The 27,739-nt window shown below is 41.8% G+C and overlaps 1 protein-coding gene across 8 annotated transcripts in view; it reads left to right on the top strand.

Annotated features, from left to right (window-relative positions):
- Window positions 1–27,739, top strand: part of RSU1 (Ras suppressor protein 1) — a 185,467-nt gene that overhangs the window by 83,526 nt on the left and 74,202 nt on the right. For 6 of the 8 annotated variants that reach the window (XM_082742012.1, XM_082742013.1, XM_082742017.1 and 3 more), the window contains one exon: window positions 19,131–19,263. The exons of the other annotated variants lie outside the window; for them this stretch is intronic. In XM_082742012.1, coding sequence (XP_082598138.1) covers window positions 19,131–19,263 — 133 coding nt within the window. The remainder of the gene's footprint in view (window positions 1–19,130; window positions 19,264–27,739) is intronic. 8 annotated transcript variants of the gene reach the window in all.

Genomic DNA, 27,739 nt, shown 5'->3' with positions numbered 1-27,739 from the left:
AAGTTTCCCAGAATTCAGCTACTGTTCATCACAATTCAAGATATGAAGTGGTCACATTTTACTGGTTGCACTTAAGAGCTCATTCTCTCTTTCCCTCCCTGATGAATTTTAAGGAAGCAGAATACAGAGAAATGCTTTCACACCATCCCGGTTAACCGGCTGGCTCCTAACTTACCATGGATGTAAATTAGCACATTTCAAATCTAAGGCTCATCGTGCAGCTTGACCAGTCTGGGAAAATGGTGCTCCTGTGGCTCCCTCCACGTTGGTATTCTGTCCTCACCGGCACGGGGCCTCTACCCTTCCGTGTCCAGCTTCCTGCCAGCCTGTCTCTAGCCCGTTCTGCTCTAGTTGAGGCTGGTTATCTCAGAAGGATGCTTTAACCAGTGGGGGTAAATTATAGTAGGAGGCCAGCTTTATGTTCCTTTACAAGTTTTTAATATCAGGGAATGGAGACTTATTGTAGGCTGCCTTCAAATGAGTGCTTAATGTTACCATTCATCATCAAATAGCATCTGGAACGTGCTGTTGGAGCTCCTGCTCCTGGGCGTTACTGAGCTGTAGTGAGGTGCTCTTTTTTCTGCTCTGTGTCTTTTGTCACCAACAAGGCAGTCCCCTGAAGATGGAGCTGTAACGTGCCCAAAGGAGCAGCCCTTCTTTGACAAATGTATGTAGTGTAAAGATTTAACGCAACAGCGATATCTTTGAGGACGTGTTTTCTCTAAAGGGTGAAAAAAATGCTGGATATTGTATAATTAAAGAAAAATTTAACCCTCAGGTACAATTGTATCCTTCTCTTTACCACCGAATAGTAACCCAGAGTTAAAAACGCCAGTAAGAGTAATGAAATCAGATTGCCACGCACTTGACTTCCCCAGCTCAAATTGTGTCAATTAATAGAATAAGCTCCATAGTATTTTACATAAATATATAGTGGTTTGAATTATATACAAGTAGTGTGCTCTTCAGAAAGCTTGATTTTTAAAAATTTTATTTATTTATTTATTTATTTATTTATTTATTTATTTATTTTTACCCCCGAACCTCTGTCTTCTGGAATATCATCTGTTTGGCCCTTCCGTAAATGTTAGATGGGCCTGTGTCTTGAAGACGCTTCACTTTATTTATTTATTTATTTATTTATTTATTAGGATTTTATTTATTTGTCAGAGGGAGCAAGAAAGAGCACAAGCCGACAGAGGGAGAAGCTGGCTTCCTACTGAGCAGGGAGCCGGATGTGGGGCTGGATCCCAGGGCCCTGGGATCATGACCTGAGCTGAAGGCAGACCCCTAATGACTGAGCCACCCAGGCATCCCAAAGACACTTAAATTTAATTGTGAATTGTTTTACTTACGAGTTCCACCTTCATGACGTCAGCCTGGCTCATCGTCTCCCCTGAGAATCCAGACCATATCCCCGATGCCCAGGGGCCATTTCCACTTTGCTGTCCCATGGGTCCATCACATCAGCCACACGTGAAATTGCGCTCTGCTCTTCCTGAACCATGCTGAAGTTGGTGACGACCACTGTTCATGTGTTTGCCTCGGAAGAGCCTGGGTATCCGTTCTTATGCTCCCTCAGATCCATTTTCTAGATCATAAGTGCTCATCTTCTTTCTCCTTTAGTGGTAGAGAAGTAGCCATCAGTGTGGTAGTAACAGAGTACATTCCTGTTGTATTTGCTGTGTGCCGGCCGCAGTTCCGAGAGCCTTACATTTATTAACCGTTCTGATCCCTTTGCAACCCTGTGAGGGAAATGCTTATTTTCCTCATCTTGCAGAGGATGCAGTTGAGATACAGCGAACATATATGACTTACCCAGAGTCTAAATGTATCTGGGGTTGGAATGGAAATGTATGGGGAGGGATGAGGATTGCCAGAGCCTTGTTCTCCTGTCGGCGTTATTGGTAAACTGATTGTTTTCCTCCTATTTCTCTCCCATGTGTGTGGACGTGTTGACATTAAAGAGTTAGTCTTGGATGTAGCCTAATTAATAAAGAATATCCGTAAATCATTCGACTCTTAGTAGTGGGGACAAATTCTCTGGGGACATGGCTTGGGAAGCTGCTAGGGACTCACTGCCACATACCAGAGTGCCTCTGTGGCAGAGACTGTTGATTGTTTTGCACAAAATGACTGACTTGGACAGTCCATGGAGGTAGGAGCTGTGACTCTCCTGCTTTAAACCTTCCATTGTTTAACACCCTCCCGCCTCCCCGTGGATAAAGCCCGAGCTCCTCAGCATGACCTTTAGGGCTCCTGAGATCTGGTGCCTCCAGCCTGTCTCTCCAAAGCTCCCTGTCTTCCCTGTCCTTGTCGTATTTGCTTTTTGTCCCTGGTGATTTCCCCCCTATTCTGGAAACTCCACTAAGATCCAGGGAAGAACCACTCCCTAGAGTCACTCCTAACCTCTGCCTTCCTCTCCACTCTGGATCGAGTGCCTGTTGTGTTCTCATGATCTCTGTTGTGTGTATCCATTTGAGCCACAAGACCATTGGGGACATTTTCTTCTTTATCTTGGTGATACAAACTGTACTAAACGAGTGTTCGTGACTGGTTAAGTACCTTGATTCATCCCAAGCAGATCTGTAGGGTGAACTTGGGGCAACTCCAGTTACTTGACTATCAGGAGACTAGCCAATAGCAAAACTGGTCCCCACTCCCCACTGCCTCCCCAAGATTCATGTGCAAAGCCCTGACCCCCAGGACTGGAGGGTGACCTCTAATCCAGTTTTTTTTTTTTTAAAGATTTTATTCATTTATTTGACAGAGAGAGATCACAAGTCGATGGAGAGGCAGGCAGAGAGAGAGAGAGAGAGAGGGAACCAGGCTCCCCGCCGAGCAGAGAGCCCGATGTGGGACTCGATCCCAGGACCCTGAGATCATGACTTGAGCCGAAGGCAGCGGCCCAACCCACTGAGCCACCCAGGCGCCCCTAATCCAGTTTGACTGGTGTCTGTAAGAAGAGGAAATTTGGACACACGGACACCAGATTGCAGCCCCATAGAATAAAGACCCCATGAGCTCACAGTGAGAAGGTGGCAAACCTCGGAACAAGGCCTCGGGAAAAACCAAATCTACCGGCACCTTAATCTTAGACTCCCAGCCTCCAGAAAGGTTAGAAAATAACCTTCTGTTGCATAAGGCAGCCAAACTGTGGTGTTTTAGATGGCAGCCCTAGCACACCACCGTGGTGCCATGTAAAATAACTTCCAAAGACCTACGTGATACCTCAAATCATGTGTCTGCACATGTACGCACATGAAAGAGAATTGTGCTCTTTGGATTAATTTATTTTTGGAGTAGCAGACTTAATAATAGGAAAAACTCCAGTACAGGACAAAATGTTTAGCCAGAAGCAAAGAAGGTTTGCTGCTGAACCTGAATTAACTATAAAATTCGCAGGACTTTTGAATTCCTTCCACGTCCTTGTTGGTCCCATACATACTGTTCTGTATCGTGAAATCAAGATTATCTGTGCAGTTCTGCTACTGTCTGTGCTTGGTGAATCTGTGTATGTTTTCTACTTGATTTTTTTTTTTAAGATTTATTTATTTATTTGACAGACAGAGATCACAAGTAGGCAGAGAGGCAGGCAGAGAGAGAGGAGGAGGCAGTCTCCACGATGAGCAGACAGCCTGATGCGGGGCTCGATCCGAGGACCCTGGGATCCTGACCCGAGCTGAAGGCAGAGGCTTTAATCCACTGAGCCACCCAGGTGCCCCTGTTTTCTACTTGATTTTTATTTAGTATTTATATTTGTAGATATGTTCCTGAAATATATATATTTATTTTCCATCTGGAATATTTTATGTCTGCTTTATATCACAGCCAAGGTTGTGTGCTGTTTTAGGTGTAGTAGGCCCTTTTGCACGAACCCCAGCACCCTTCAGAGCGTGTTTACCATTGTCACTGTCACTTTTTTCTTGAAAGGGCAAGAGAGAGGAAGGGGGAAAACTGGGTAAGAATAAGCAAACAAACTGGTCCTTTCTGACAACCTAGCGTGACACGTAAGGAGCAGACCTTGGCGTGACTCTCATCACTGCTCTGTGGAAATGACAGAATCTTCTCCACACCTCATTGTCCTTAACTGGGAGGCCCCTGCTCCATTCTTAGGGGCCTTTGAGATCATGTACAGAAGGCATCTGGGCTAGTCAGTGGTACATAAATAAAGCATTTTCCTCATTTTCAGATTGTTTGTTTATCGCTTACGCTGTATAGTTTGTTTTCTCTCTGTGTTGGGGTGAGATGGAATTTTACACGCTGAAGAGGAGACACTGATGATAGCCCGCCAGTCAGACATACCTTTAAGAGCTTGCTGCCGTGCTTTAAGTCTTCTCTTCTGCTTCCCTTCTGTCTCTCCATGCCCAGCTCACTGGCATGGACAGGGTCCGTCACTTCTGTCAGACAGGGCAGCAGAGGGGACGCGTCAGAATCTGTGGTGGGGCTGGGATGAGGTATAGATAAACAAATGTGTAGTTGCCTTTAAAACTTTGTCCAAGTTGTGAGAAAGGCACCCTCCCAGGGACGCCACCTCTCATCCCATTTGAGAGCTACATCACCATCCGGCTTAAGACACCAGGAGGAGAAAAATGTGTAAGATAAAATTCCCATCCTCTTTAATAGAGAGGGACGTGGAAACAGAAACATTCTGGTTACAATTCCAGTGCGGTTACCTGGTGAGAGAACAGACACAGCTGCCATTGCCATGAGCAGATCCTGGCGCCACACAGAGCAAGACTGTTCATATCCCCTTCTGAGTCCATGAATGTACAGTGGAGATGGAGAAACAGACCAAAGGGAAAACACCAAGCAAACAAAATCATAAAATGTAGTAAGTACTATAAAAGAAATAGGCTCTGTGGTAGACAGAGGTCCCAGGGATCACATTTCTGTGGAGAGGTGCAGGTAGGCTTGTGTGAAGAGGTGATGTTGAATGGGTTGCGTTCTGTCAGGAGACACAGGACAAGACACGCAGGTAGGTTTAGAAACAAGAAAGGCCATGCCACGTTTGGCCGAGGTCATCCCAAGTAAGTCACATGTTCTTGATGCAAGGTGATTGTGGACATCCTCTGAAGGATTTTGCACAATAGTGTTTTTAAAGAACAGGTGTTTAAAAATGGCAGGCACCATTCTGACTGCTGTGTGGAGCCTACTTTGTGTATCCTAGACTTGAGCATTTACTATTTATGTCCTGTCCTATTTTAAATTTGCGCTCTTGAATATGGCTCTTGGTGAAGCCATAGGACACCCTTTGTTTATATCTGTGGATATCCAGATTCACTACCAAGCAAAAATTTTTCTCTTGTGAACCTCTCTTTTAGATCTCCAGGTTATGAAGATAAAAATAAAATAATTGCAAATAGTGTACAAGAGGTCACATATTATTTACTACTTAAGGTTTCATTTTGTGTTTTAAACAACTCTTGTCATTGAGAACACATGAATTCTATTTCTCTTTTTTTTCTGGTAACCGTTTTTATGATGATAATGGTTAAGGAGGATCAGAATAGCCTTGACATTTGACGGTAGCAAGCTGGAGTTTTGAGTTTGACCACGCTGTGTAAACCAGTAGCAGTCAGAAGACTCAGAAGTGCCAGTGCCTGGAGTCAAGCCAGGACTTGGCTAATGTGAACTCTATTTTTTGGTAAATAAATTGAATCTCTGAAGCACCTTCACACATTGAAAACAATTTTATATTTGTGTTTGTTGATTGTTTTTTCTCTTGAGTAGAGTATCATAGTACTTTCCTTTTTTATTGTTTGTTAACTGGTGGCAGTATTTCATATTTTTAACCCAAGACAGTTGGCTTTCCAAAAATACTGGAAACAAATTCATGATGCAGTCATCCTCACCCAAATCCCAAGTTGTGGTGGATCTCTGTTTTTTTTAGGTTATTTATAGTTAATACTTCTTCGTATGTTAGGAATGGTAAATTGTCTAAGTAGGTCCTGGGGATGTGGGGTAGGCTTTTTTTTTTTTTTTTTAACTTGACTTGTGGTTATTTTGCTTTCATCTTTCTTAAGCCATATTGTTAAATTTTTTTAAACATACTCATTTGCTTGTATCTTTGGCCTCTGTTTGACTCTAGATTAGCACTAGACACTAAGGTCCTCTTGTTTATATTAGTTTGGAATATTATTTGCCTTGTATCACTTATACTGGAAAAAAGTATGTAGTTACGTGTTAAAGTAGAAATTTACTGGTTTTTGTATTTTTTTTCCCCCAACTCTGGTTTTTCTGCTGTAGGATGTAGTATTTGCTTTTGTTTTATTTCTCAAGTCCTGGGGTAAGGTGAGCATGTAAGTGGGTGTCCATGTGTATGTGCGTATTTACACTCATGGAAACCATGTTTTAAGACAATGTGGTTTTCTTTCCATTGCATCTTGGTTCTGAGCCATTATTGTTAAACTTGAAAATAAGCAGAAGTAAGTTCATCACAATTCATTAAAATGGGTTGTTAGTACATTACCTAAAAAACAGTTGGCGTTTCTTTTAGTGTAAGTTTGAATTCACTGGAAATTAAATTACAGTTGTTGCAGTTTTTCACGTAGATTTAGCATTTGTGTCACTCACAATTCTTAATTATCTTAGTACATATTTTATATGACATAATATCTGCACTCTTACCGTCCACAGCCTCTGCAGAGAGCGTAACGCATGGCACCAAAGTAATAAAAATGTAAGCTCTAGAGTGAGGAGCAAAGCCGAAACAAGCCATTTTTACATATAACTTAAGTTTAGGTTCTGTGTAGTACGTTGATCCCTTACTTAACCTTTAATAAAGTTGGATTCAAGGGTATTTATATATAAATAAAAAAATAAAGTTAATTTCATTTCATACTTCCATATGAGCAAGTACCTGGTAATATATTACAATGACATTTAAACTTCAGTACTAGTCCTTTTGGCTGAAAAATCGCCATACTTTTTTTTTTTTTTTTAAAGTAACTGTTTTTGACGTTAGCCTTCAAAAGACAAGTTGTTGCCATTTTGAGAGGGTCATTAAGATTATTATTATTAGGAGGATGGGTTCATATTCACACTGATTGAATCAGTCTGTATTTGTTTGGCCTTTTATCTCCTAGAAAGTTATCTAAGCAGTCATTTCCTCTTTTCACATAACTTAGAAAATAAAATTCGATAGAAGTCTAGATTAAGCTTAAGACTCCATTTCACAAACCTCTCACACCATCCAAACTTCCCTTAATGGGCTCTGGAGTTGTACATACATCTTGATTTGATCAGCTTCTATCTAAGTAATGTTAGAACATGTGTAACACATGCAGTCTCAAAGTACCATTTCAGATGTTGCTTGACAAGGGTGAATAGGGACATAGGTGTCTCTATTAATGCTGCCTGTTAAAAGTACTCTCTCTGGGGCCCCAGCGTGGCTCAGTGGGTTAAGCCTCTTGCCTTCATCTCAGGTCATAATCTCAGGGTCCTGGGATCAAGCCCCGCATCCGGCTCTCTGCTCAGTGGGGAGCCTGCTCCCCACCCCCTGCCGCCCTTGCCTACTTATGATCTCTGTCTGTCAAATAAATAAAATCTTTTAAAATAATAATAAATGAAAGTACTCAGTCTGTCCTGTTAATGAAAGTGTATCAGCCTGTTGCATTACTCTGACAGGGTGTTTTCATTGGAAAAGAAAATACCTGGCGGCAACTAGGCTTTCAGCCCTTAAGATAATGTTTCTGATGATAGAATTCTGGACCCACAAGGGAGGTAAAGGGGTGTATTTCTGCATATGTCTTCCGAGGGCTCTTTAAACTTTGTCAAGTTACTGACTGTTCCAACACTGCCTCACTTAGTATCTTTTCACAGTAGGAGGAGATGCATGTCCTGTCCTGGAAAAACCAAGGACTTTGCAGGACCAAAATAAATTGGCCTTTGAATCCCAGCTCTGCCTTGTACCAGTCAGATGACCTTAACCTCCCTGAGTGTTAGTGGTTGTTTTTTTGTTTGTTTAAATATTTTATTTATCAGAGAGAAAGAGAGATCATGAGCAGGGGGAAGGGTAGGGAGAGAAGCATAGTCTCCGCTGAGCAGCGAACCCACTATAGGACTTGATGCCAGGACCCTGGGATCATGATCTGAGCTGAAGGCAGATGCTTAACTGACTGAGCCACCCAGCCACCCTAGTGGTCGCTTTTTTAAAATGAGATGATAATACTTTCCATGCAGGATTGTAGTGACTGTTTAGAGTAATGTGTGCAATGCTCAAAGCTCCTGGAGTGACATCTGATGCACCTGGTACATGCTTGGCAATTAATAATTATAGTTACAATGGCAAAGATGAGGGTAGTGGTAAGCATTCACTGATTTGTGGGGCTTTTTTTTTTTTTTGACATCTTCAGTAAAACTAGTAATAATATCTAAAAGTTCAACAGATTTCAATACTCAGTTCAGCTTTTTTTGCTTTCTTTAAAATTTGAAAAACCTTCTATCAACATAGTCATTCACTACTTCTGTACCTTACTCAGGGCTCTCCTTGATGCATGTAATCTTAATCCTCGTCACCTATTTCACCCATCCCCCCCCCCACCTCCCCTCCAGTAACCATTTGTTCGTTCCCTATGGTTAAAAATTGGCTTTTTCTTGGCCTCTGTTTTTCTTTGTTCTTTCTTGTTTTGTTTTGTTTCTTAAATTCCACATATGAGTGAATCATATGGTATTTGTCCTCTGACTTATTTCACTTAGCATTATACTGTCTGGCTCCATTCATGTTAGTTTAAATGGCAAGATTTCATTCTTTTTTATGTGTTTATATATATTTATCCATTTTTTTATACACACACACACACACACATACATACATATTCGCCACATCTTTTTTATCCACTCATCTGTTGGAGAACACTTGGGCTGCTTTTATATCTTGGCTGTTAAAAATAATGCTGATATAAACATAAGGGTACATACATTTTTTTGACTCAGTGTTTTACTATTCTTTGGGTAAATACCCAGTACCGTGATTAGGGGATCATAGCGTAGTTCTATTTTTAACTTTTTGAGGAACCTCCATACTGTTTTCCTCAATGGCTACACCAGTTTGCATTCCCAACAACAATGCATGAGGGTTCCTTTTTCTACACGTCCCTGCCAACAACCTGTCATTCCCTGTGTCTCCCAACTCTTACTAAATCTAAAATTCCACAAGTTTTAACAAGGCCTCCAGGAAAGTTTAAGGCACACTCAAGTTTGAGAACTACTGCTTTAGAAAATCTGAGAAACACATAAAAGAGGTCACTTTCTTGATTCCCACCCCCATTCAGAAATGACCACGGTTAGGATTCTGAGTGTATTTCCTTCCGGTCTTGTTTCCATTCTTGTGTGTACCTACTTAGCTGCATTTTCTTTTTCTATTCTTTTTCTATGTATACATGTGAATACTTGTGCTTTTTTTAAAAAAGGGCCATACTATGAGCTTTATAACCTGTTGTGTTCAGCTCAATATGAAGTCATGAAGTTACCCTATGTCATTAAATTTTATTTGAAAATATTTTTAATCATTTGGCTACATAATGTGAGTGCTTATAATTTATTAACCAACCCCGTAGACATTTGAGTTGTTTCCAGATGTTGAGGAGGAACAAAAGCAACACTGAATTGAAAATTTCTATTCATAAATCATTGGGGATAACTGTGATAATTTCCTTAACATAAATTTATTACCAGGACGGAATTACTGGGTCAAACAGTATGAACACTTTTATAGCTCTTAATATATATTGCCAAATTACTTTTCCGTAAAGAGGTTCCATTTTGTTCTCAGACCAGCCATGTCGGCGAGTGTCTAATCCTGGAACCTCAGCCATCCTGGTAATTACAGTCCTTTTGAATATGTACCAATTTGCTAAGAGGTTGTTTATGAACTGCAGATGAACAGGATATAATATGATGTCTTCTATCTAGTCTTTGCATTCACTTACACTTCTGTGTTCAAAAGCATGAATGGGAGATACTGTCTTGGATTTTGTCTCTTAATGTTAAGGATGTTCATTTAGAAAGTTTACTTTGTTAAAATGCCTGCCGCTTAAGCTTACTTCTTAAGCCTCCATATGTTTCAATGAAAGAGAGTTGCAGCTCTTCTGAAGGTGTGCTGGGCAACAAAAGGCACCATGGTTGTGATGGTGAGTCCCATGTACCTTGGGCTTTAGGGAGGGGCTAAGGGCTAAAGGGCCTTCCAGGAAGAGAACAACAAACTGTTTCCATCTGTAGCAGCACAAATCAATTACATAATGATATTATTAAAGCTTGCTGAAGGAACCTGAGATAGAATGTTAAGTAAATGCTAAACTGGCTGAAAAAAAAAAAAAAAACACTTTAAAATTAGAACTGTGGCCATTCTGTATAGGTTTCTCTTACACAGCTCTGGTGAAGGCTGGTTTGTGATACCTTTCTCAATCCTATGAAAAGTTATGATACTGAAACTTAATCTTTGAACATACGTTTATTTTGGTTTGTTGCATTAATCAGTCAACTTCTCCTGGAGTCTGCAGGGGGACTTAAGCTCCCTTGGTGTTGACATTTCCAGCTTCCCAGGTGGTCAGAAGGATGTCCTGAACCAGGGAACTTGAGAGGCTGAGGGCGGGCAGGACAGCGAATGTCCCAGGGCACTCTGGGAACTGATGCCAGGAGAGTGCCCCAGGCTGCGGCCGTGTAGGGATCTTTCAGTCTTCCAGGAAGTGAAATCAGTGTCCCTAAAGTTGAACTTAACCCTTTTTCTGATCCCAGACCTTTGAGAAGCTTATGAACAGGGCCCCTTCTTCATAAGAGGGTCACCGTGTACATAATACTCACTGACTGTGCATTCAGTTTTGGGAGGTTATCAATTCCTTGAGCAAACCTGTTTTAGGCAAATTGCTTTGAAGTGTACATTTTCAGTCCTTTGCAGACTTCACTTAAAGTACTAATAATGAGAGGGGCGCCTGGGTGGCTCAGTGGCTTAAGGACTCTGCCTTCGGCTCAGGACATGATCCCAGGGTCCTGGGATCAAGCCCTGGCATCGGGCTCTCTGCTCAGTGGGGAGTCTGCTTCCCTTTCTCTCTCTCTGCCTGCCTCTCTGCCTACTTGTGATCTCTGTCTGTCAGATAAATAAATAAATAAAATCTTTAAAAAAAAATACTAGTAGTGAGAAGAGTATTTTATGTTTATATAGTGACTTCCAGTTTACAGAACCATTTTATAAACTTTTTGACTGCTGTCCAGAGTCCTGTCAGTTGGTACTATTATCCCCGCAGGGCAGCCGAGGAAACCAAAGCTCAGGAATAAAGAAAAACAAACAAACCCCCTCCCCCGCAAAACACAAAGATTTACCCAAAGGATCTGGGTTACAAAGTTTGTGAATGTTAGTCAGGATCAGGGGCCACGTCTTCTGGCCAGACCTCCTGAGCTTTTGTCTACACTTGATAGCATTATATAATACAATTTTGCTGGCAAGCAAAAATGAGATTACCTCTCCCATTTGAAAGAATGATTGGGAAATGCTGTGTGAACAGCAGGTTTAAATCGTGAATTATCTGCTTAACATCCATTGAAGGAGACACTCAAGATGGGAGCAATTATGGGGGCGCATGGGGGCTGCCTCTGCTCTGCTGGTGGGTACATCTGTTTACATGTGACTGAGGGCCCCTTGTTTCTGTGGGACCCTGGAGCACAGACATCAAACGGCCCAGAAGAACATCAGAGGGAAACGTGTGTAAAATGCTATTTTTCTTCATTGCGAAAAGGGCTTCTGAACCCTTTTCCACGGGCATACACATAAATCAGATGCTGCTTTCTTTGGAGCCACTTGGCAGGGTATTTTTATTCTTTTTTTAATTTAAATTGTACTCTCCCCCCTGACTAGATCGGAAGGGCAACTGTTTGTTTAAGTAGGTATCCTAAAGCAGCAGTGCTTTGGGTGTATTAAATGACTAGAAAGCCTATTCTAAAAATGTGTTGCTGGAAAGGCTAAGCAGACAGTCGCCAGGATGACAGGGTGGTCTCGATTTCCCCCCGGAATCCTTGAGAGCTGTCCTGAGACGTCCCAGCTTACCGTGATTGCATTGATGGTGCACAGAAGGGGAAACTCCTTTAGACCTAGATGCTCAGTCCGGCTCAGGCTTCCCAGACCATCCTCTCTAAAGCCTGGTGTTCACTGCAGTAGGATGATGCTGTTTTTAAAATAAGATGCCCTCCTTGGTGCTAATTAATGGGCCTCAGGTGTTTAGTTTTTTAAAAAGATTTTGTTTATTTCACAGAGAGAGAGATCACAGTAGGCAGAGAGGCAAGCAGAGAGAGGGGGGAAGCAGGCTCCTTGCCGAGCAGGGAGCCTGATGCAGGGCTCCATCCCAGGACCCTGGGATCATGACCTGAGCCAACGGCAAACTCTTAACCCACTGAGCCACCCAGGCATCCCAATGGGCCTCATGTATTTTGAATTTGTTTTTGGCCTTTCCTTGCGGCCCACTTTATTCTTTTTTAATTATAAAAATCATCCCTACTTGCAAGCACATAGAATTCTCAAAAGACAAAATGAAGAGTTTATCCTTTGTTCTGCTGGTTCAAATCCCTGTCCTGTCTTAACTTCCCTCTTTGAGGAAACCCACATTAATGATTTGATGTATGTGTCTTCTTCGTTTTCTTTCTCACATAAACATTTACTCATGCACATATATGTTATTTTTTTTTCAAAAATTAAATCATAACAAACTTAGAATACGCTTTTTTTTTTTTTTTTATTACACTGTAGACCTCTCAGTCAATGTATGCAAGAAAAACCTGTTCATTCGTGTTGATAACTGTAGGGCTGGAACATTATTCTCCTCCTTACCTGTGGGTGAACATTCTGCTTGTTTGCAGTGTGTTATTACTACAAACATGTACTCTTACAATGTCAGCATTATTTTATGATCCTTACGATCCTTTTCCACCGAGTGAAGTGAGAAGGTAGGAACCTGCCATCTTCCATTCTTAGCTGCAATCATGTACTTCCGTAATTAGCAGCATATATGTAGTAAAAAGAATTATAGAGATCTATGTGTAGGCTCTCTTTTTATGTATGGAGCAGCCCTAAACACAGCCTTTATTCTGTGCTGGAGTCATTTGTGGTTGCTTCTGTGTGTGCCCTCGCTGAGGAACAGAGGTGATCTTTCAGCTGTCGTAGTATCCCATCTAGACCCCTTCCACAGAAAATCAATTACCTGCGTTTGGGCAAATCCAGTACACTAATGATAGACTACCCAATCAGCCATGGTTTGCTCGTTTTACCTTGTTAGACCATGGCCTTAGATTTCTGTGAGCGAGCCCCTGGCTTTGAGAGCGCCTTCATTTAGAAAGAACTCTATTTTGGAATTAGGAAGGGAGGGAATGTTGCTCTGATGATGTGAGAAATTTGCCCAGATCCTCTGGATTGCTTAGTATATGACAACTAATGTTTACTGGCCACATGGTTCAGGATTTGGAGTACTCGGGAAGAATTCTTAAACAGGGTGATTATGAAAATAACCAGCTTCCATAAGTGAAAATGACCACGTTTATTAATGGGGCTGCCATTGCCTATTGCATTCGATCCCATTTATAACCAGCAAGGAGAAGGATTGTTTTGCATGATTTAGTGTTTACAAAATTATGGTCACACCACAAAGCTTACGATACTAGAGGCTCCGGAAGGAAGCATATGTGGTCCTTTTGCAGGTAATAAAATGGAAAATCCAATTTGCAATCGCAGAATACGGCCCTGAGTGATATATGATCTTCATAGCAGCGTCGGTCAGGGGGTCACCGCTAATCACGGTGCCAGCTGCCTTCCCCTGTGGCCTGGGCCTCCCCACTGAAGACGGAGCAGAGTGAATCTGTGTCTGGGAGCCAGCCAGCGTGTCTGTAGATGCACCACTTTCTAGCTTATTAGATCCTCTTTGTCACAGTGCTTAATCCTGCTGCCTGATCCTTGTTAGAACACCACCAGCGTGCCGCTCGGGCTTCTAATCAAGGAGCTGGGTGAGGGCGTCTAACTAGACTCACTGAAGCGTGCGGCAGTGAGGGGGGACTGGGCCCTGACTGACAGCGGGCCAGGATGCTTCCCGCATGTTATTACTTAAAAGGGAACCTACCTCCGACAGCTGACAGATGAGCTCTGCCGCGGCAAGGGTAACTTGTTGCCGGACCTACATGAGGCGGGTGTCATCTTTTCACACAGTATCACGGCCTGGCTTTACTCTGATTATACGAAACCCCTTCTTGAAATGGCTGCATCCTGGCCCGGCGTGCCGCCAGGTAAGGAGTCCGGAGACACAGAGCTGGCTGGCTGGGGGGATTTAGGGCTGCACGGAGGCAAGGACCGAACTGGCCACCGATGACGTGAAGTTGAAAGGCCAAGGAAGCACGTCCTGTTAGGCGGAGCCCGGTTATCGCTCTGAAGAGTCCGTGTCCGGCTGGACTCGTGCCACGTCCCTCTCTGTCACCTGCAAGAGTTGCCTGCCGTGAGATTGGCCGTGGATGCTAAACAGGGTTTTCAGGGGTCTCTGTTACAAAAACAAACAGCTTCAACTGCAGACCTGTCATTTGGAGGGTTTCTGCCCCAGGGAACCTGAATCTTTCTTCTCTAGTGACCTAGAGACACTTCCCCGTAGCCCGGGGAAGACCCGGGCATCTGATTCAGTAGCGTCATTCCATACCCAAGGGGGGTGGGGGAAGGTAACCCAGGCCCCCTCCCCCTCCAGTTGGAGCGCACAGACGAGTGTGAAGGGAGAGAAACAGAAGTGCTCCTGAAGATCCATCCTGTGGTCCTTTTCCCCAAAGGGTATGTGTCTAGCCCACATCCGTGTCCCCTGCATGCTCTGCTTAGCTGACATCGTTAGCAGTCCTCTCTGCCTCTTCTGTCTCCTTTGACAGCACTTAAATAGAGACATTGCTAGGGATTGACAGATTTCCGGGGGGTCAGAGGCTTCCGACAAAAGGGCCCAGAGAACACGGCTGACCTTTCTTGGCATTATTCCCCGAGCTCTGTCTTCCACGTGTGGCAGTCAGGGAGCATGGAACTTCAGTACGTGATTTTCCGAGGATTACCACTAAAAAGGCTGCAGGCTTCACAAGAGGCTGTTAATAAGTGAACAAGAGGCTGTGTACATTCCCAAGTGGGTATGTAGGTTGTAGGTGGTAGAAAGCGGCGTGGCTTCCCCGCAAAAATATGCACCTGGACCTCAGGTTCAAAGCTGATCCATTATATTTGCTTTGCTTATCTCTACCTGTATTTTTGCATTCTTGGGACAACCCTTGGACTTGGTGGAAGGGAGCTTGTGATACAGCCCAGGAAGGAAGAGAGTCCCCTTTCTCTCGCCGTCCCATGGACATTGTCTCCCTGAGCAAATTTAGAATAACAGCATGTGGTGGTGGTGGTGGTTGGGGTGGGGGATCCTTCCTTGAGCCTCTCCCTGGTCCATGGCGCTCTCACACTGACCCAGGGCCCTGAAAATACAGCATGGTGAGAAGTGCTCAGTGCTCCTACTTCCCTCCCCTCCTCCTCCACCTCTTCTTCCTCAAACCATAGTGTCCTTGTGATCCCAAAGTCTGAACCAAAGGTTAAGAGGAAAGCAATCCAGTTAATTCGTGATAGTGTATGAACGATGGGGAGTCCCGGATGTTCATCGGATCAGATTATACCCTTTAGAAATTCAGACTCTGTCCCTCAGTAGGGTTAACAATTTGGGGGAACAGGGAGGAAAGGTCTTTAGGTCAGAGTAGACGCTAAAAAGTACATCCCTGTGCTCAGGAATTGCTTTGCTTCCTTATGCAGTTCGTGCTTTTCATGACTTCTCTTCTTCGCTTAGCCACTTTGGAGTACATATATTTTTTCCAAATGTCTCTGTTATTTTTTTTTCATAGTCGATTTCATGCTGATGTCAGTGGGCATGCCTTAGAGGCTGGAAGATACATAAGCACATGTTGTTTATTGGGTCAGTGTTTTAAGAGAGGTGTTCATCTTCTAGTGCCTCTACCCCCAACTTAGTGATTTGCTACACCATGGTTACTGATGTCTGGCTTGTGGCCCTTTCCCTCAATGACCACTAAGAACTGCAGGAAACCTATTCTGTGTGCATTTAACACAGGACGCTTAAGAAATACAGATTTTTTTTTTAAGAGTAATTTTTACATGGAAAGTTTTTTTTCAGACATTGTATTCGTTTTTAGGAAAAGTGGAAGTTGGGAAAAAAAAATAAAGAGAATGATACAGATGAGGACGAGGGCATAGAGTAGGGCAAAAAAGATCCTAAAAGAAGATAAGAATTACAGAGGAATTGAAAGGAGAGATCATTCTTATTCTTGCAAAGCTAAAAGCCCTCCCCAAATGAAGACAAAAATAAACAAATAGCCCATTGCCTATAAGGTCACAACTGAAGTAAGATACCCAGCTCAGCAGAGAATTTCTGCAGCTCTGGGATTTTCATTTGCCCTAGACTGTTTTCTGACTCATGGTTTAGAGAATAAAACCCATTAATTTACCAAATGATTTAGTATCTGACTAATGATGTTTAAGCATTAAGATAAGGAAATTGACAATATTGATAATCTTGGAGAGAAATTTATCTGCTAATTTTTGTACTTAACACCGACAGATTCTAAGTAGCTTTGGAAAGATCATGATGAATTACTCACTGGTAATATTTGGTAGTATTAGTTTTCTTTAAAAGCATTTTATTAAATTGTAATCACTTTTATATTGGTCTTTTTTTTCTGAATAGAACAAGTTCATCTAACAAAGAAGATAGATTGAAGCTCTGCATTCTTTTAGGAAGAAATATTACATTATCTTCCCAGTAAAAATGTTTGTTCCTTTCTAAAGCCTAGATCAGCTGAGAAATTATGTGCTTCATGGCATACCTGCTCCCAGAACGTGTCCTCCTTATCTTGAGTTATCAGTTATGACAAAATTGGCAAGTAGAGTTTCAAAACAGGACAAACGTGGTACTTTGGATGTGTCTTGGGAAGAATGGTTGCTGGGTGTCTATGTTTATATAGCCTTGGCCTGCAGGCTGGGAGTCTGAAAATGAGCTTCCTCAGTAGGGCTTTTAGGGAAGGGCCTTTGGTGAGCCCCCCCACCCCCCGCCGGATAAACTGTATGCATCTCTGGTCTATAACCGCCCTGTTCCTGTCTCTTGTAGAGGCAAGTGTGCAATGAGAAGAAGCTCTTTCACATGTAGCCTTTTCCATTTTTTAGTATCCCAAGCAAACAAAAAAGGCAACGCCAATTAACATGATATTCAAATGGGTGGCGCTTACTCCGTTTTTTATGCTGCATTCCTTAACCCATCCTTGGTTGATCTAGGAGATGTAACCTAATAGTTTCCCCAGACATTCTAGAAAGAATACGAGATTTAGAGTCAAAGCCTTGGGTTCAAATCCCCATTCCTAAGTTTTCAGATCTTGGACATGTTATTTAATTTTGTATGTTTCCATTCCATTTCTTCATCTATAAAATGCTGTCAGTGATTGACCTTAGGGATTGTTGGAGAATCAAATGAAGAAATGCTCCCCCCCACACACAATTGGTCAGCCTTTAAGTTTCTTATTTATTTATTTACGTATAATGTATTATTAGCCCCAGGGGTACATGTCTGTGAAACGTCAGGCATACACATTTCACAGCACTCACCATAGCACATACCCTCCCCTATCCCTCTTCTCCTACCCACTAGCAACCCTCAGTTTGTTTTTTGTTTTGTTTTGTTTTTAAAGATTTTATTTATTTATTTGACAGAGATCACAAGTAGGCAGAGAGGCAGGCAGAGAGAGAGAGAGAGGGGCGGGGGGGAGCAGGCTTCCTGCGGAGCAGAGAGCCCGATGCGGGGCTCGATCCTAGGACCCTGAGATCATGACCCGAGCCGAAGGCAGCAGCCCAAACCACTGAGCCACCCAGGCGCCCCAACCCTCAGTTTGTTTTGTGATATTAAGAGTCTCTTGGGCGCCTGGGTGGCTCAGTGGGTTAAGCCGCTGCCTTCGGCTCAGGTCGTGATCTCAGGGTCCTGAGATCGAGACCCGCATCGGGCTCTCTGCTCAGTGGGGAGCCTGCTTCCTCCTCTCTCTCTGCCTGCCTCTCTGTCTACTTGTGATTTCTCTCTGTCAAATAAATAAATAAATTAAATCTTTATAAAAAATAAAAAAGAGTCTCTTATGGTTTGTCTCCCTCCCAATCCCATGTTGTTACATTTTTTTCTTTTTTTACCCCCCCAAAACCCCCAACTTGTCTTCTCAGATTCCTCATATCAAGAGATCATATGATAATTATCTTTCTCTGATTGACTTATTTCACTTAGCATAATGCCCTCTAGTTCCATCCATGTTGTCACAAATGGCAAGATTTCATGTTTTTTGATGGCTGCATAGTATTCCATCATATATATATACACACCACATCTTCTTTATCCATTCATCTGTTGATGGACATCTTGGCTCTTCCCATAGTTTGGCTGTTGTGGACATTGCTGCTATAAACATTCAGGTGCACATGCTTTTTAAAGGTAATAGGTCATCTGATAAGGATGTACAGATGTGAATTTCTAACATGACCATGTCAATGAGATTTGTTCAGTGCTGATTCCTTGATGTGCTTATGGTACCTGAGGAATGCAATAATAATTTTACCTGGACAGCATTCTTCCTTCACTCCTATTCTGCTTTGATGAATAGTGGTGTTGATTGGATTGGGTTTAGATCACGTTGGACAAATGGTGATGTGCAGTGTCAAGTAAAATTTCAGAAAGTTCTGATATGACTGTTTCTTTCAGTTGTGGATGGGCCATTTTTTTGTTTTTTTGGTTTTCTTTTCCTCTGTAACAAATACCTAGAAAAATACAGCATATGCTGCATTTACAAGAACTCCTTCCAGGTTTACTTCCTTTCTACCTTGACCCCCCCACACTCCCTTTCTTCCTCTCTCTCTCCCTTCCTAATTTCTTGGGGCACTGTACTAGGACTAACATTGCTTTCTTACCACTGAGGACTTGAAATAACACATTTTTTAAAAATAAAATCAAATGATCCAAGAGATATTTGGTGTTGTGCCCTGGTTATTAGGCAGTACTTCTTAGATCTGATTTGTGTTGGATGAAATGAACTTCACCTTTTCCTCTTTCCTTCCGTCGTTGCAGGAAACTTGGATTTAACTGGTCAGAAGCAAGTGTTCAAAGCAGAGAACAATCCCTGGGTGACCCCAATTGCTGACCAGTTCCAGCTTGGCGTGTCCCATGTTTTTGAATATATCCGTTCTGAGACCTACAAGTAGTAAGTAGACTGTGATTCTTGAAAATAATAGGTTGTCGTTTTATAGTATTTCTAATTACACCATTTAAAAAATCATCATATGACATTATCGTATTGGTAGCAGTTAGCTTACAGTATTTTTAAATGTTTTATTAATAACCACATGTAATTTTCTCTTTTTTTATGGATGATTTTTAATTGACATTTTCAAAGGGAATTTATATCAAATTTGTTAAAAAAAATGTTTTAAGGTATTAGTTGAATATTCAAGGCACTAACGAAATTCACCAGACACAGTAAGATCAGCATGTATTTTTTTCTCCTTTGAACGCAAAGAATAACAAATGTTATGAAGAAAATTGTTAAGCAGTTTATTTATAGAATCAGGAGCAACTACTAGGGGAGCATCATTCTATTCTTCAGAAGCTCTTACTCTAGCAAGATGGTAATCTCTCTCAGAGAAAAGGAAGGGGCAGAAAAAGAGAAAGAGGAATCCGCACACTTATGTCATAGCATCAGAATCCCTCAAGTCCTTGCCCTGCGGCAAGGGCAGCTTGTTGGGAGCCAGGCCCCCAAACCTTACTGTCTACCACTGGTTCTTCCTCATTGTGTCCAGGTGGGCAGGCATTCTTGCACATCTCTGGGCTCTGTTGTTGTATCTTCTGACATCATCTTCCCCTCATCCTACCCCACCCTCAAGTGAAGGGATCATTCTTTCCTATGCTTCCATGACCCTTGATGCTGAAATCTGGTCTCTGCTAGTTCTAAGCAGATACAGAAGAGACTGAAAAAGAAAAACAGCCTGCTTTAATCGGATTTTGTGTGCAGCCCCAACCTTTGAGAAGAGATAGAGGATCTTTAAGGGTCACGTGCAGTCAGGAGTTTGCACTTGGGGGATCAGAACAAGGCCCCCCAGTCAATGGCCTTGCTGAATCTGTGCTGGGTCAGTGGCTCAGGATTAACCAACAGGGCAGAATCCCTGCCTATACATGGCGGGCTGTGGTTCTGGAGCCCCCTTCCGTGTACCCTTGTATACGGAGCTCGTTATGGTCCTCTTTCCATCGGGGAGAATCCCAGAGAAGATGAGCTGTGAGAAGCAATGGTGTTAAAACCAAACAGACTAGAATTGCTGACATGATATTGTATCCTTGTCTATGAAAGTGGCTTAAAACATGGTTTAGTTTTCTTTTAAGATAATACCATGACATTTGCAATATATCTTAAACCTTACCTGTAAGACTAAAATGAGAGAAGTATAAGATGTGTTTTATTGTTTCATGAGCCACAGAGTTATGTGCAATTATATATATAGTTCTTTAAATATGAATATAGCTCAGACTTGGAAATTTAGTTTGTTATGAAAATGTGTGAAAATGTCATTGCAAATTAGTAGCTTATTGTTCATTTTGTTCCTCTTAAATTGTTAATCATTGCTATCATACATTTTAGATGGCTGTCTAATTTTTTGTTAGTAAATGGCAATCTCCATGGATCTTGGTTTGTAGGTTATCTTTTTAGAAAATGTCTGCATACATTTTAACATGCAGAAAAATCTACAAGCAGGTTTTTTTTTTTTGACTGAGAACTGGGCGAAACACTTTTTTATTCTGGCTAATGATCTTTTGTTTTATTATCCATTAATTTATAATGTATAACATATTAGAATATGTGGCATATAAAAGCCCTTCTAATTGTAATTTCATTTTAAAATATTCATTTGTGAATTTATGGATATTGTATTACCTCGCAGTCATTATTAGTCATTATTACAACTAATCACCATTATACACTATTTATTATATATTATAAACTATTTCTGGTTGTTTGAACATGGTTAGGATTTTGGATGAATGAGGTTCTTGCCTTCGCTGAGTTAATTGTTCGGTTATTCAAAAGGGAGTATATGGCATGACAGTTTTATCAGGAACATGTCTGTTTGCTGTAGCCTTCTCTCTCTAGTTTTGAGGATCAGAGTAATTTAAACAATTTGCCCACCCGCTTACTTTTTGATTTCCTCCTGGAGACTGATATTATCTTCTTTTTTTTTTTTTTTTAAGATTTTATTTATTTTATTTGACAGAGAGAGAGATCACAAGTAGACAGAGAGGCAGGCAGAGACAGAGGGGGAAGCAGGCTCCCCGCTGAGCAGAGAGCCCATACAGGGCTTGATCCCAGGACCCTGAGATCAAGACCCGAGCCGAAGGCAGCGGCTTAATCCACTGAGCCACCCAGGCGCCCCTGATACTATCTTCTAAACAGTGACATGAACATTCAGAAGCTTAAATAAGCATAGGAGAGTTGTTGACCTTTTTTAGGGGGACAGGTTAGTACCCCATTCACTGCTTATAGAGGAGTCTTCGGGAGCCTCTGCGGAGAGGATACACTTGCTGTGACCTCCTCAAGGGCAGGGCCCCTCGGCAAATTCCCTCGGGGTTCTCTTCTCTCCTCCTCGGGAAAGAGAGGTGTTCGCTGTTCCCTGTTTCAACTTTCCGCCCTTCACCCATCCCCCCGTGGTAGCTATGCTCACTCCGTCATTACCAAACATAACTAGCCAAACACATGGACTATTAACTAGGTAAGACACTAAGTCAGACTCTTAATATTAGGCTTTTTTATTAAAAAATTACCAAAAAAATTTTATAAAAATTTTTTTTATAAAAAATTTTATTAAAAAATGGTGGCATTTTTGTATAAAATTTTTTTATAGAATTTATTTATTCATTTGACAGAGATCACAAGGAGGCAGAGAGGCAGGCAGAGAGAGTGAGGGGGAAACAGGCTCCCTGCTGAGCAGAGAGCCTGATGCAGGGCTCGATCCCAGGACCCTGGGATCATGACCTGAGCCAAAGACAGAGGCTTTAACCCACTGAGCCACCCAGGTGCCCCGTATAAAAATTTTTTATACAAAAATGCCACCATTATGTTTCACTGAATTTTAACATGTGAGGTACTCTTTTATATGAATAGCTGTGTATTGCCATAGCCTTCTGTAACTAGAACCCAACTTAATTCTTTAATTTTTTTCTTTTTTAAGTAGCTCCTTCCTAATCAGAGGACTTGTAGCATAAAGTTGTGCACATGATGACTTTTAAGGAGGCATTTTATTCAATACACTCCCATTTTTCCGGAAAAGCCAATTTCACATTCAGTTCCTTCATCTTAGGTATTCTGTTCTAAAAGCTGCAGTTTCTATTCTTCGCTTTCTTACAACTGTTTCTATAAGCCACATATACCCCTTCCAATAACAGATCCTTTTTTTACATATTGATCTTCAGAATACCAAGAAAGCATATTTTAATTTTGCTTTGGCCCTTAAGTAGCTGATGAATCGCCTTCCTTTTTTGCCATTTTTTCTAACCAGTTGCCTCCTTACCTAAGCGAGGTCAGTAAAGAACGTACTGGCTTGCTTCCTTTTCATCCACGTCCGTGGTCGACTTTCACAGCGACCTTCATGTTCTAAGCACATCCTTGGAGGCCTTCTGAGTCTAGAGCAGCAACGGGCAGAGAAGATGGATGGTCCGACTTCCAAGAGGGGATGTGGACATTTGAATCAAAATAGTGAAATCAAGGTGCAGGAAGAATTCAAATGCTCTGAGATGATCTGATGTGGTGAAGACAGGAACTGGTGCACTTGAGCTGGGAGGAGCCATGGCTAGGTGTGGCCGGGAGTGTGTCGAGGTGTCATTTTTCAGGGGCTGGTTCCGTTGAGTCCACTTGGGGCATCCATCACATCCTCCTCATCATTTCTCAGGTGGAGACTGCGTTTTGTCCATTTATCATACATTCCGCAAAGGGAACATATTGGCTGGTGTCACCGCACTACCCATTCATTATGTTACCCCCTATATTCGAGTACGATCATTGGTCGGTCAGGTTGTTGAAGAGCAAACCCTACGAGGGTGTTAGCATTTTCTGTCTGTGGTCAAGGTATCGGGTCACCCCTTAACTCTGTATTTGGTGCTGGTTCTCTTACATGACCACCCTTATCTCTGTAAAGCAGAATTGGGATCAAATAGTCACCACTTGTTAAGTTTCCAGAAGGTAGATTCCCCCCCCCCTCCCCAGAAGGAGAAGTCAGATTAGAGTCAGGATCCTTGACAAGATGCTTTGTGAAAGGGAGTAACTCACACTTTTCACATTTCCATCAAGGAAGGTGGATAGGAACTACAAGCCATTTTAAAAGCTGACATGTTAACTCTTAACAAAAGGCGAGGTTTGACAAATGTTCGGCTGAAAATGTGCCGGTTGAAAGAGGCATTTGGAAAGCAGGCATCCTCATGAAGGCTGCAATTTGTGAAGCATGGTGGTCCTAAAGCCTCATTTCCAGAGCGACATCACTCAGAGAATGCTTCCCCGTCATTCTTCCCGCCCTGGGACTTGCTTTTGTCTCTAGGGATAGGCGCCACAGTCACTCACATTTTTATTTTCTTCTTTAATCTTGAGTGAAGACCAGCCTTATGATTATTCACGCCAGTTAGTGGAAACATTTTCACAAAGCAACACTTGGCGAGTGGTGGGCCATGATGAGAAAAATGCCAGCAATTTCTTTTTGCTAGAAATCTAGCAAAATAAGTCATCCTGTTTGATTTGTAAGAAGCATGACTTTTGTTTGCTGGTGATTGTCTCTGAACTTATTTCCCTGGCACAGTTCAAACTAAGAAATGTTTTCTTTTTTCTGCTCTGCATGCAAACCTGTGTATGGGCTATGGCAGATGTAAATGGGCCTTTCTTAAACAGCTTGCATATCCTCTAATGGCTACCGCTTCAGTGACCTCGAAGACCCTCGAATAACCAATCTATCTGGTCTACCAAAAGGCCGCAGCATTTCAAACCTAGTAGGTGATCCCTTCATTTTGAGACCATTCTTTCTGGAAGGAAATCCCGTTCAACAAAGCTCTCCAAACCTTATTATTTTCTGCTGAAGTATAAATGAATGCACAGAACTAGCAGATGGTTTTATAAATATCACAGAAGGATGAAGGAGAGGGTTAAACTTCCAGGACCTTTCTAGCAGTTAGTGAATTTTACTTAGTGACACAGGAAGGCAGGAAAAATGTAGACTTCTCATTCATTACTGTATCTGAAAATAGCTCAAATTAAGCCAGAGAAAAACAATATTTCTTTACAGTAGACATGAAAATGAAGATCCAGGGTTGTTGTTTTTTTTTCCCCCTAAAGCTTTGAACATAAAATATTATTTTTATTTTTAAAAGTTGACTGTGTACTGGGTTCCTGGTAATTTATATTTCCTTTATAGGTGTTCCATATGTATATTTCCATCCTTTCCTAAGTTGATAAATGTATTATCACATTTCCTCCATAAGACAAAAAATAAGATTCAAACTTCTGACGGCTCCGGATCCATTTGCATGCAAATATGTTGCATTGACCTAACATCGCTAAGAAATAGCAAAGAGGAGAAGGAAACCCATAAGGTATATTTTGGGTGGAATTGTGTCATATCCCTTATCTGATGCTTATTTTCATTGGTAAAATGGCACAGCGTTCCTTTTTCTCCAGATAGTGTGTTACCAGCACAAGGAGTTGAGACATGTTTATTCCACTGCACAGACCTCAGTCAGGACAAGTAATATCAGCTGTGGATCTTTGACATTCACCTTGAGCTGTTCGTTCCTTTGGTAAATTATTACCTCCCTCTTAAAGGAAGGAGACGAAAACAGATTGCGTGAGGAAGAGTACATAACAATTTTGTCTCTCTCCCAAGTTTTCTGGATAGATTGCTTCATGTAATTTACATTTGAAAGGATCTTTGCTTTTCTGCTGCTAACTTGTTGAACATGGTTATTCGGGTATGCTTCAGAGGTAATTAGTATTTTTCTGTTGTCTTGGTGCATGTTCACCATTTTCTTGATACATCAAGTTTTTATATGCTCTTTGAAGCTTTATTTTTCTATAATTTTGTAGCTTGTGCAAAATAGTCCCGTTTTTTAAATGGAAGGTGCATCCCATTCGACATGGCCAGTGTACCTGGGTTCCGGAAGAGTCGCAGTAGGGAACCTCCCCCTCGCCCGTCACAGTAGGGAACCTCCACCCCCTAAACCTATAAAGGTCTAAGGCGAAACCCTGCCGGGGTTTAAAAACCAGCTTCAGGGGGCTACCCGGTATTTCTGAAGGCATCCAGGAAGCCCCATCTTACACATATTCTGAGATTTTTTTTTTTTTACTCGGACTTGGATACGTAATGCAGATTGGAGAAGCTTCCCTCACCTGTCCACATTCACCGTGGTCCTCTGGTGTGGTCACAGCCCAGCCACCTGCTGCTGGCCTGCCAGCTCTGTGGGAACAGGGTTGGTCAGGCTTGACCATTGAGCAGAAGCTCTGTCAGTGCATCTGCTTTTTATCCAGCGACTAGTGTACTTACATTAAAAAGTTGAGAATACATTTAGAATAAATGGGGAAAAAACCACAACTTCCACAAGAAAAGGAGAAGAGTGATGTTTATCCTGAACCTCCTACTTTTACATACTATAATTTTTTTTTTTTTTTTTTTTTTTTTTGACAGACAGAGATCACAAGTAGGCAGAGAGGCAGAGGCAGGCAGAGAGGCAGGCAGAGAGAGAGGAGGAAGCAGGCTCCCTGCCGAGCAGAGAGCCCGATGCGGGGCTGGATCCCAGGTCCCCAGGATCATGACCTGAGCCGAAAGCAGAGGTTTTAACCCACTGAGCCATCCAGGCGCCCCAACATACTATGATTTTGAAGAGCAGAACAATCCTGTCCTCCCTCCGCACCTGGTATCGACTTGTATGTTGACGGTCAGGCATGCATCGAGCCTCTTGAGCCTCTCTTGTATTGCTAGAGTGTAATGTACAGAGTGATTGGCTACAGTATCAATTTAAAGTAAATAGAATATAATTTGTTCACTTGACAGAAGAAAATCAGCATAGGCTAGACTCAGCCTGTGCTCTAAAAAGGAAATGTGTCATATTACTTCCTCTGCAGGGGCTATTAAGAGTTCCATTTTTAGATGAGACTTACTTGATATAATTATATTGAGCTATTGAGTATTGACCTCCTCAATGAAATGAAATTGATCAGCCCTGCATATTGACAACTTTTTTTTTTAACTCCCTGTCATCTTCAAGTTCAGTGCTCGATGCTTTCAGTCCTGCTAAAATGAGTTATTGGATGTATTTACAGTTTTTATTTGAGAGATAAATTAATAAGTGGCACTTTTATAATAAAAAAAAAACCTGTGATTTCTATTCTCTACACAGTAATATTTTATTACATGCTGGCTTTTTATTGAGATCAGGTCTCTTATTATGGTCAAGAATTAGAGGATTTTGAGGGGGTGGTTTTGGTAATTTTTAGCAGTTCAGGGTTCTTCCATGCTATCAGATATTCTGACTTAGAATGTATTCTATGAAAGGACTTTCACTCAGCTTTATCAGATAAAAAGCTCAGCTGTGAGTTACATTCATAGGCATCTGTTGATGTTACAGTTTATTTGCCAACCATTAAGGAAACAACTTGACATATTTTATCCTGTTGTGTTTGTATATTATCTCATATGTATTTTCAAGACTCATGGTATAAAATTTTTCCCATCAAGAATTCCATTCTGATAGTTAATTTTTAAGTAGATTCACCTGGAACATATGCTGTAACATTACCTTTAGATTGTACATAGTTTTGATTCTTCATCCAATTTGATAATGTATATTCAGAGAATAATAATCGTTCTGGTTCTGGTTGTTTTATGTCAGGTTTCTGAGTAAGTACATGGCTTTTTCTTTTTCTTCCTGCTGATAGCTAGTTTTGTCCAAGTTTTGCTGTCTAAGCCACCCAGCAGAAATTCATTGTGTCAGGGTTCTAGAGCCTGGAAATCTAAGATTAAGAAGTGGGTGGGGTTGGGTTTTTTTTTCAGACAGAAGGATCTATTTCAGGCCTTTTTGCTTGGCCTGTAGATGGTCACTTTTTCCCTGTGTCTTTTCACATCATCTTTATTGCTTGTGCATTGCTGCCTGCATCCAAATTTCCCATTTTTATAGGGACACAAATATGATCACATTCCAAGGTGCCTGGGGCTAAGGCTTCAAATAAGTGAGTTTGGGAGTAGAGAGGGGTGCAGTTCAACCCATAACACTGTTACTCGGATGCCCAGAAATAGCATTCTGTCCTCTATCCATGTGTTCCGCCTCTTTACGCTTTTCCTCCGCAGCCCCCATAACTTCACGGTAGGCATATTTTCTTTATTAGCAAATATGTTTGAATAACTCTCTGAGACTTGGTCCACTTCCCTCCCCCATGCCTTTCCTAATATGCTTAACTCCTGGAGTTCGCTGTTCCTCCAAAGCATGCAGATTCACTCCTGTTTGGACACGGGATAGGCTCTTGTGCCTGGTAGAGGAGTCAGTGTTTTTATTTCTGATCTTTTCGCAGTGGACCATATCAAAACAAACTGGTTAGGATTTAAGGGTCCCATGGGACTGAAGGGCGCCTAAGAAAGCCCTCTGTTCTGTCCTATTTGGCTAGA

Source organism: Mustela nivalis, assembly GCF_964662115.1.
Source record: "Mustela nivalis genome assembly, chromosome: 7".
Lineage (NCBI taxonomy): Eukaryota > Metazoa > Chordata > Mammalia > Carnivora > Mustelidae > Mustela > Mustela nivalis.
The sequence above is the reverse complement of the archived record's forward strand: the minus strand, read 5'-3'. Positions and strand labels throughout refer to the sequence as shown.